General features: G+C 60.6%; 1 protein-coding gene across 4 annotated transcripts; it reads left to right on the top strand.

The window, feature by feature from the left end:
- Positions 1 to 1,611: 1,611 nt before the first annotated feature.
- Positions 1,612 to 9,033, top strand: RNF122 (ring finger protein 122). Of its 4 annotated transcripts, XM_032998365.2 has the most exons (7): positions 3,718 to 4,284; positions 6,537 to 6,607; positions 6,886 to 7,042; positions 7,924 to 7,969; positions 8,194 to 8,235; positions 8,566 to 8,648; positions 8,725 to 9,033. In XM_032998365.2, exons 3-7 carry the CDS (start codon positions 6,933 to 6,935, stop codon positions 8,837 to 8,839), a joined length of 396 nt encoding a protein of 131 aa, XP_032854256.2. In that variant the 5' UTR covers positions 3,718 to 4,284; positions 6,537 to 6,607; positions 6,886 to 6,932; the 3' UTR covers positions 8,840 to 9,033. The 4 variants fall into 4 exon arrangements, with proteins under 4 accessions (XP_042657539.1, XP_032854257.2, XP_032854256.2 ...); XM_042801605.1 differs by lacking the exons at positions 3,718 to 4,284; positions 6,537 to 6,607 and adding an exon at positions 1,612 to 1,676; XM_032998366.2 differs by lacking the exon at positions 6,537 to 6,607 and having other exon boundaries at positions 3,715 to 4,284; positions 8,569 to 8,648.
- Positions 9,034 to 9,484: the final 451 nt, after the last annotated feature.

The following is a 9,484-nucleotide window of genomic DNA, read 5'->3' as shown; positions in this document are numbered from 1 at the left end:
AGGGGGGCTCCTGGTGGCAAGCAGAGCTGGGCTGGCAGTCACCGGGGTCACCATCCATCACGAGGTGGCGATGTCGGTCTCCCAAAGGCAGGCCAGCACCCAGCTAGCCACCCAGGCTCGCCCAATAGCCGGCTGCCCACCTGGCCTGCAAGAACCCCCTGGCAGAGGGCATGGGCGAGCTCAGCCCCAGGAGGGTGGCCAGGCCCAGGACCCAGCGTCTGCGCTGGCACCAGCCACGTGGGCGCTGGGCGGCCCCAGGGGTGCTGGGCTGCCCCTGCACGCTGCCAGCGCTCATTGTCTGCCCGCTCTTATTTTAGCCCCATTTTAGCCCCGGGTGAGCCGCTTGCCGCGGGGCACACCGCGGCCCGTGCCGGAGCACCCCATCCCTGCTAACGGGTGGCCCCAAGCAATCCTGCTCCGGGGAACGCTTTGCCTTCCGCTCAAGTGCAATAGGGAACGCAAATTCAGTTTGCGGAAGCCGTGGTGTCCTCCAGGTGAGCTCCTGGGCTGGGGACTCTGTTCTTACAGGCCCCTGAGGTGGTCAGGGCACGGCACCGTCCCAGGAAGGTGCTGGCAGAGAGAACAGATCTGCTGCTGCCAGCGGGGCTGGGGTTACCCCCCTGCAAGGGCTGCAGACACCGAGGCAAGGAGGAACCGGCGCTGGGCAACGCGCAGAGGCCGGTCACCCTCTGCAGTGACACTGAGCGTTGCCGAAGCTTCGGCGGGGGAGGATTGCAGCTTGGCAAAGTCCCCCGGGGGGGGGGGGGGGTGTAAAAACGCCTCCTGTCTGATTTTGCAATTCTGCTTTGTGCTCCTTGCTGCTGCGAAGCTGCCTTTGTGCGGCCTGTTGCTAACCACCCCCCACCGCCCGGAACGCCGAGCGTGGCTGTTGTTTGACAAAGCTGGGATCAGGGCGGCTCTGAGCACGCGGGGAAACGGGGTTGTGTGGATCAGCAAACTAATCCAGAGAGCAAAATCACCGGAGCGAGCCCGCGGTGCGCCACACCTTGCTGCGTGCCTGCAGCGACCTGTGCTGGGAGGCGTTTCACGCTCCCAGTCCCGCTGCCCTCCCGGTCGCCAGTCACCCGCAGGGTCCCCACTCGGGGTGAAGACGTTGCTCGTGTCCAAAACCACCCCTAACCCCCCGCCCCACGACCGGGAGCCAGCGGGAGCTCAGCACCTCCCGGGAGGTTCCCCGAGGGCCGGCGCGGAGGCGAGGTCCGTGTGCTGAGCATTTCTGCGGGGCGACGGGGCCCGATTTGAGGGGGTGCCGCGCGCGTTTCGCGGGAACACGCGCGGCAGAAAAGCGGGGGTGCCCCCCGGGGCCGTGCGTGGCAGGGACGAGGAGCCCGAAAACCACGTGGGGGGGGGGGCTCCCAAAAATCACGGAGCAGCCGGGCTGGCTCGTCGGGAAGCTGCGGGGGCGGTTCCGGGGAGTGGGGGGGTCGGGGCGGGGTTTGCGGGTAGGGCCGCGCCCAGCCCCGCCCAGCCCCGCCCCGCCCAGCCCCGCCCCGCCCGGCCCGGCCCCGCCCAGCCCCGCCCTGCCCAGCCCCGCCCGGCCCGGCCCAGCCCCGCCCCGCCCCGCCCAGCCCCGCCCCGCCCGGCCCCGCCCGGCCCGGCCCGGTGCCGCGCTCGGCGCAGCGGCTCCCGGGTGCCCCCGTTCCAGTGGTGCCACGGTGAGAGCGGGGGGGCTGGCGGGGGGACGGGGGGGGCCCCCCCCCCCTCCCTCCCTCCTGCCCGGGGGGTGTGTGTGGGGGGGGGGAGGCTGCGGGGCGGGAGTTTGGAGGGAGCGGGCAGCACGCACCCCACCCCCGGTCCTGCCCTGGGGCAGCGCGGGGCGGGGATGAGCCGGGGGAGCGGTTTGGTTTGCAGAGCTGCGAGTCCTGCTCGGTTCTCAGGAATAAAGCCAAAGACTAAATGAATTTGCCATGCTTTCGCTTTGTGGGCTGGCTGCAATGAAAAAAAAAAAAAAAAACCCAAAACAAAACAAAACAAAAAAACAACAACAACAAAAAACAAACAACAACAAAAAAAATAAACAAACAAACAAAAAAAACCAAACAAACAAAAAACCCCCAAACAACAACAAAGCACCCCAAAACAAAAAACTAACCACCCTCTTTCATGTGTCCACAGAAGTGGAATAAACTTATTTTTTAAGGGGCTCCAGACAAGGCCACGGCTCCTCACTCTTGTGTTCGCTGTAGGAAATTCTCAGGAACGTGGAACCGAGTTTGCACATGTGAGGGGGGTTTGGTTTAAATGAGAAGTGGTTTATTGGTTTATTTTTATGACTAAGTAGTTGAGAAGCTGCGCTGGGAATTTTACCATCAAAGCCCTGCCTGAGCAACAAAGGCTGGGTTATTTTATTTATGAAAGGGTTACAGCCTTTGAAGCTAAATATAATGCAACCAGTGGCTTCCTCTCCTGTAACACATACCTTGTGTGTTCTTGTGCAACTTGGGGGAGACGAAGCCACCGGTCCCGCAGGCAGTTTGCCCTGGACATGCGGCGAGTGCGCGGGTTTCCGTTCAACAGGGTGCACGTAAATGCTCCACAGCAGCAAACGCAAACTCGGCTGTGTTAAAGAAACAGCCTAAAAAAGAGACAGTTTGCTTTTCGAGGCTCCAAGCAGCCACAGCTCTCACCAGCTTCCCGAGGCACGGGCGTTGGGAAACACCGAGGACAGAGGCTGCCCTTGTTCAAAGGCCAAGACGTGGGTTTAGGAGACCAGCCGTGGGCATCTGACTCGTACATTTTGGCTTTAAGCCCCGAGCTCGCAAATATTTAAATCAGCAGAGTCCAGCAAAACTGCTTATCCGCACTGTTCAGGACCTTTGCAGAACTGGAACCATTGGTGTAAATAAGTCTGAGACCCAGTAAAGAAATCACATCTTCGACATATCAAAATATCTTAACGGATGGTGCATGCTGCGCTGCCTCGGCATTTCAGCTCCTCTTTTGCATCACAATTTTTCCTCCCGTTGTTCAGGGGACTTTGCAGTCACCGGGCACGAGCCAGGTAACTTTATTTGGAGGGGAGCTGGTTATCCCCCATGGAGAACTGCTTGGCTTGGGGGCAACTTTTGCAGGAAGGCTATTCCAGCATCACAGCAAAAATTATATGGAACCTGCATTCAATTTTCTGATGCAAATCCCACAGCTTTTGTGTGGGAGTGGAAAGAATGGTTTTATTTAATGACCTGCTGAGTTTTCCATTTGTTTTATTGAACAAGAATTGGGGTGAGGGAGAAGCTCTGCTCAGCAAAAACCCCGTGCCTGCACAATACAGGCAGAAACTCGTGTCTGTCCTGACCTGAAATACTGCAAAATATTGCAGACTGTTGTGTCGGGGGGCTCGCGGCGTGGCTGGAGCAGGAGGGTCTGTGTTTGCAGAGGTGACGGCCGGTCGTGCTGTGGGGTTTGGGGGAGCAGGGCTGGGGTCGCCCCGTTAAGCATCTCAACCAGAGGCACTACTGCGTGTCCCCAGCGCAGCTTGCAGCAGGGGTGTTTAGGCCAGCTCGGCGCTTAAACCTGCCAGGGAGCTGTGCGGGGAGGAGGAGGAGGAGGAGGAGGAGGTGCAACCCCCAACCCTGACAGGGCAATCTGCATCTTTGCTGCTTCCGCTTCCAAAGGGGAGGGTTTGCAGTTTGCATGAAAAACACTTTGCTGGCAAAATGCACCACCTTTCCGAGCATCCTTCTTGTGGTGAGAAGAGTCCGGAAAGTCAGCGCGTGTCTGTAGGGACTTTCACAGATGTCTCGTGATCCCTCTTTTCTCATTTTTCAATTAAATAATTGATCCAGCACACCACCTTCAGGGATTCTGGTTCCAGGTACAGAACTGGTAGACTGAAGCTGGTGAAATGGGTCTGGTGCCCATCAGGTCTTCGTTTCACGTTGGTTAAAACCGGATTGGATCCATTCCCCTTGAACTAAAAATACGAACGCCTCTGTCGGGCGGAGGGGTTTGCGCTAATCAAAACCATCGCTCGGCCAAGGCGCCCACCGTGTCGATGAGCTCTGGTGGGGAGGAGCGGGAGGGGAAGGGGCTGGCCAGGGCTGGGAGGACCTCGCTTTTCGGAGAGGCTGGGCTCAGCGGCTCTCCGAGCCCCGCTGCTCGAGGGCTTGGCCCGGCAGGACCTGCTCGTCCCAGCCGAGCCGATGGCTGCTCCTCAGCCAGGACAGGGCACTTCCCCGCAGCCGCGCTCGCTTTTCGGCACCGCGACCTGGAGCTCATGAATTCCCCAAAGCCTATTTAACAGGAATGAGCCTTGCGAAGCTGGTGAGTCTAAAATTAGCCTTGCCAGCTGTGTTGCAGCTGGCAGGGACGTGTTAGACCGGCTCCTCTCTGCTTCCTTCGGTACGGGGCTGCAAGTTACAGCACCTCTTGTTCCGCCTCAGTTTTTTCCTTGCTGCTGGTTTGACGGCCCCTCTCTCGGCACCCGTGGGGCTTTTACACACAGGTGTTGCCACCTGTGGGGAATTCGGGCGTCTAACGCGGAGCAGTGCTCAGTAAGCAGTTCGCGGGGTCGGGGAATGCGATTTCTGCCCCATGGGACGGGGCGCAGCGCGGGGACTGTAGGGACAGCCCCGTGCAGAGGAGCGATGTCGGGGTGCGACGTGCAGGAGTTTGTACGCTGGGTTTTGAGGCCCCTTTAGATGAGCGCGGAGAGGTGAGCGTGGGGTTGGCAAGGTTTGTCTCCCTCGGGGCTCTCCTTCCCAGCTTGCCTGGCGCTTCTCCTGGAAAACCTCTGGGATGCACATCCCAGCCTTTCCCTGCTCTCTGCAGAGCTGATTCTCCTCCTGCTATCCCCAGACAAGAGCTTTTCCACCTCACCATGGGTGCCCACGGAGCAGATCCGGACCATCCCTCACTGCAGCTCGAGCAGGTCAAGCTCTTGCCGTGGGCAGCGGCCGCCCCTCGGGCCCCTCTCACGAAGCTTTAACTCAGGTTTGGGCAGTTTCTGTCACCACGGGTCTCCTGGCAGGGAGGGGAACGGCTGGTGCTTTTCAGCAGAGGCTTGGAATAGCTCTCAGTTTGAAATACACGTCGGAAGCGTTGTTGTTTCACTTGTGACCCGTTATTGTTACCACAACCCACCGCTCTCTGTTTGGCCAACTTCAGAGGAGGCTTCCTCCAGCCACGGAGCTGCTCGGCCCCCCGTGTCCCACCACTCTGTGCACCAGCGTTACCTCATGGAGTTGCTGGGTGCTTTTTATGCAGAGCTGAGGCACTGGTGGTTTTTTGGAGCGTTTCTCAATCATTTCCAGTGGGGACATTTAAATAAATAAATAAATAAATAACCTTTTCTATTGTCTTTTCCTGCACCTGGTGGTCTCGAGCAGAAGGCTGGGAGAGAAGGATCTGACAAACAAACCCTCCCTTTTGTGCTCTGCGGATGAGGTGGCTGATGAATTGGCTCCGGTGATTACAAGAGGCAAAGATCAGCAAGTGGCTCTGCCCTCGGGAGCATCAAAACCCCATTTCCTACGGTCCAGACTCTTGCCTGGTGCCCGCTCCGGCGGCGGAGCGGCGAACCGCAGCCCCCGGCCCCGCGGCACGCCGTTTTGGCCGTTGCATCAGTGGGATGTGGAAATTCACAGCAAAGCAGCTACACGGGAGCCGAGTGTCCCAGGGCAGGATCCCAGCCCGGGCTGCCGCCTGCCCGTGCTGCTCGGGCTCCCCTTGCTGTGCAGATGTTCTGGGGCTCTCTTGGGGGGGCCGCAGTGGAGCCCCCGCTGCCGCCTTCCCTCCCCATCCCAGCCTGGGGGGGGGGGGGGGGGAGGAAAGCAGACAGACCAAACCCGGGCTCTCGCCGCTTTGTGCAGAGGTTTCTGCCGCCCGCCCTCTTCCTGTCTCTGCTCTCCGGGGTGGAGAGCAAATTGCATCCTCTCATGAGAAACAGGCGGAGGATTTTAGCGGGCTGTAATTAAACCCAGAAGCGTTTCTGTAGGAGCGTTTTGATGAGATCGTGCGGCGCGGGAGCCGAGCAGAAGGGGCGGGGGGAGATGCTCCGCGGAGCACAGATGGGGCTCGGGGGCTGCTCTCCTTTAAAGTCCCGTCTGAGCAAGATCTGAGGGGAAATCAAAGCTCCAGCTCTTGTAGGGTCAGCATGATTTTGAGACATAAAAAGCGATGCTTCTTTAGTGCCAGCGCCTGGCTTTGCTCCCAGCAGAGGCAGGGTCGGTGGGTCGGGTGTTTCCGTGGATTTCCCCCCTTGGTTCGGTGGGACCCTCGTGGGGTGGTCGCGCCGTCACCGGCTTCTGCGTGACGCCCTCCCCCGCGTTTCCCCCGTGGGGTCAGGCAGCGGCGTGTGGCTGCTGTGTGCTGGAGGCCACGGTTTTGCTCCAAAAGGGGATTCGGTCGCCGTGGTGCCGAACGTGCTCCTGCACAGCCCCGGCGCTTCTCCCAGCACCAAGGACGAACCAGCCACTTGCTCTTTCTGGCTCCCACGGAGCAATGACAGACGCCAACTGTTCTTGTTTTTCAAGCTCTGGTTTTTTTGCTCTGTCCTTCCCTAAATCCCCTTCCAGCCTCCATGTATTTCTCTGGAGATGAAAGCACGGGGCCTCCTTTTCTCCCAGACGCCTGGATTCTGCCTGGGGTACGTTTGTGCTGCTGGAGAAGTTTCGTGACTGTAGAAATGCGGCGGTGTCTGCTGCCTGAGCTGCACTGAGCAGCTCGAAGGGGCTGCTGCTCTTCCTGGGGACACCTCCGATTTGCAGGCCATGAGACAGTATCTTGGCGTTTGTTTCTGCCCACTTCGCAAACTCCAGAGGGGTCAGAGTCAGCCCAGGCTCTCTCCACTCTCACCGAACATTTTCTTCACCTCTTTTTTTTTCCCCTTCTTCCATCCTAAACACTGACTTTTCCCCCCCAAAGGGTGCTCCTGCAGTCTGGGGCTGATTTATACCAGTAAACCCTGCACGATGCCTCCCATCACATTCCAGGACCTGCCACTGAACATCTACATGGTCATTTTTGGCACCGGCATCTTTGTCTTCGTGCTCAGCCTCATCTTCTGCTGCTACTTCATCAGGTGAGCTGGGGGGGGGGGGGGGGCCAGGGGGGCTGTGGCAGCGGGTCAGCATTCCCTGGGGCACCCCCAGCCCCCCCCCCGTTGTTTTGTCCCATAACACAAGATTTGCCCTGGGGAGCGGGGCCGGTGCTCGTGGCCCCCACAGTCCCGGAGCAAGGCAGGAAAAACAGGAAGGGGCTCTTGTTTTTCAGGGGAGCACACGGAGGGACGCATTGTGTCGGGCAGGGAAGGAGCGGTGCTGCACGGGAGAGGATGTGTCTTTACATTACACTCCCTGTTCAGGGAGGGCTATTTTTAAACCCAAAGCCGAGGCAGCAGCTGGTGTTTCTGCAGGGCCGGGGTGCCCCCGGCTCCGCTGATGTCCCCCTTCATCTCTCAGCCCTTTTGGGGCCTGCGGGAGCCCGTGCCTCGGTTGGAGGAGAAGCGAAGGCTGCGAGCGGTCCCCTTCTCCCCGTGCCTTGCTGGGTTTCTCTGCCAGGCGGTTTTCCCCAGCGCCCTCGCCCCCGGCCGAGGTCCCAGCGGGGCTGGGAGCTGCCGGTGAGCGAGCGCTGGAAATACAACTCTTCCTGCGCCACCAACGACTTCCTAAGGCAAACAAATCGGGGCTGCCGGCTCTTCTCACTCCCCGCCGCCCATTCCTGCCGGCGCGGGGCCCGGCGCTGCTGCGGGAGCCGGTGCCTCGGGCTGGTCCTGCCCGTCCCGCGCTGCTCCCGCGGCTCAAACGCGGCCTCAGAGCCGCTCATCCCCCAACCCTGGCCAGGACGGGCGCGTTGCCCTGATTTCAGGTGCCTCCTGAATATTTTTTGGCTGCCCCGTTCAGACGTGACCCCTGAGGATGCTGTAAAACTCACAGTGCCTTTTTCTCCTTTCCTTTCCTCCAGCAAACTGCGGCACCAGGCTCAGAGCGAGCGGTGTGGGTACAAGGAGGTAAAGTCGATGGTTGTTTTCTGTGCGTACCCGCAGCGGTTCAGGGCTGAGCGGGAGGTGGGTGCAGGTGGGGACACACACACACACACACGACTGATGCTGCTCATCCCAGCTGAACGTCCTCAAAAGCAGCGTGATGGGAGACACCGCTGGGTTCAGCTCCCATCGGGGCTCCTGGCAAAATCCCTCCTGATGTTAATCCTCTGCCTCCTTTTCTCCCTCAGGTGGTTTTGAAAGGGGATGCCCGGCGGCTGAACGTGCACGGGGTGAGCGGTACCGCCGCTGGGTTGGGGTGGGGGGTAATGGGGACGATGCTCTGGGGCGCATCCCCCCCCTCGAAGGGCAGGATGGGGCCATGCTGGCACCGCGGGGCTGGGCTGCGATTCGGGAGGGGAAACCCCCTCCCTTGGCTGGGGGGGGGGGGGGGGAGGTTTGGGAACAGAGGCTGAGCTCTCCCAGCTGGAAATCCCCGGGATTTTCCACACCACCACACCCCACCCCCACCGGCCACCGCTGCGTTTCTGGTGGGTGCGTGGGCGTCGCGCTGGGTCTCGCGTGTTCACACCCGCCCTCAGCCCGGGTCTCGCCTCCCACAGCAGACCTGCGCCGTCTGCCTGGAAGATTTTAGGGTGAAGGAGGAGCTGGGGGTGCTGCCGTGCCAGCACGCCTTCCACAGAAAGTGAGTATGGGTGCGGGGGAGGGGGGGCGTTTCCCGGGTGGGGGGATGCTCATCCTCCCGTGTTTTTGCCCCGCAGGTGCCTGGGGAAGTGGCTGGAGATTCGCTGCGTCTGCCCCATGTGCAACAAGCCGCTGGCGGGGCCGGCGCAGCCCCGCGCCGGTATCGGCACCCTCCTGGATGAACTGGTGTGAGCGGCCCCACGCCTCGACGGCCAAATCCTGCCGGGACCCACGGGCGGCATCACCCGGCCCCGCGTGTCCCCTGTGGGGTGGGAAGTAGCGGGGGGGGGGGGGGGGGGGGGGGGAGGGGGCGTAACTAACACTTCGTCTCGTAGGATTTGGTGATTTCTCAGTCGGGATTTTTTAACTCGCAGGTCGCTGCTTTGTTTTGGGGAGGGGGGGGCTGTTTGGGTTTTTTTTTGGGGGGGGAGGGGGGGGTGTTAGTTTTTTTTTTTGTAAGGTCGCCCCCTTTCTGCTCGGTGGGGACCGCTGGAAAGCTGAGCCCCCCCCGCCCCCCCCCCCCCCCCCCCCCCCCCAGGGGCTGCGTCCCCCTTTTCCTGCACAGATTATTTTTTGTACTTGATCCCCTCCGGACCCTCAGGCTCCCCGCGGCGGGTTGTACAGTTTTGTGTAAAACAACAATTAAACGGACAATTCCTCAGCCAGGCTGAGCTGTGGCTGCTCGGGGGGAGGGGGGGGCGCAGGGACTGTCCCCCCCCCCCCAATTCTGCAGGGAAAAGTTGCTGAAAATATCCGAAATTGGCTCAAAACGGACCCCGGGAAAGCTGGAACATCCCCTTTCTCCCACTGCTTTTTCACCCATAAAGAGGCGCTGAC

Source organism: Tyto alba, unplaced genomic scaffold (assembly GCF_018691265.1).
Source record: "Tyto alba isolate M040663 unplaced genomic scaffold, T.alba_DEE_v4.0 Super-Scaffold_34, whole genome shotgun sequence".
Lineage (NCBI taxonomy): Eukaryota > Metazoa > Chordata > Aves > Strigiformes > Tytonidae > Tyto > Tyto alba.
The sequence above is the reverse complement of the archived record's forward strand: the minus strand, read 5'-3'. Positions and strand labels throughout refer to the sequence as shown.

What these genes read in the sequence shown, in the direction of transcription:
- RNF122 (XM_042801605.1), top strand. Translation starts at nt 6,933, where the DNA reads ATGCCTCCCATCACATTCCAGGACCTGCCACTGAACATCTACATGGTC. An exon ending in GGCGGCTGAACGTGCACGGG is followed by an intron (nt 8,236 to 8,565) that starts GTGAGCGGTACC and finishes CGCCTCCCACAG; the next exon opens with CAGACCTGCGCCGTCTGCCT. An exon ending in CAGCACGCCTTCCACAGAAA is followed by an intron (nt 8,649 to 8,724) that starts GTGAGTATGGGT and finishes TTTGCCCCGCAG; the next exon opens with GTGCCTGGGGAAGTGGCTGG.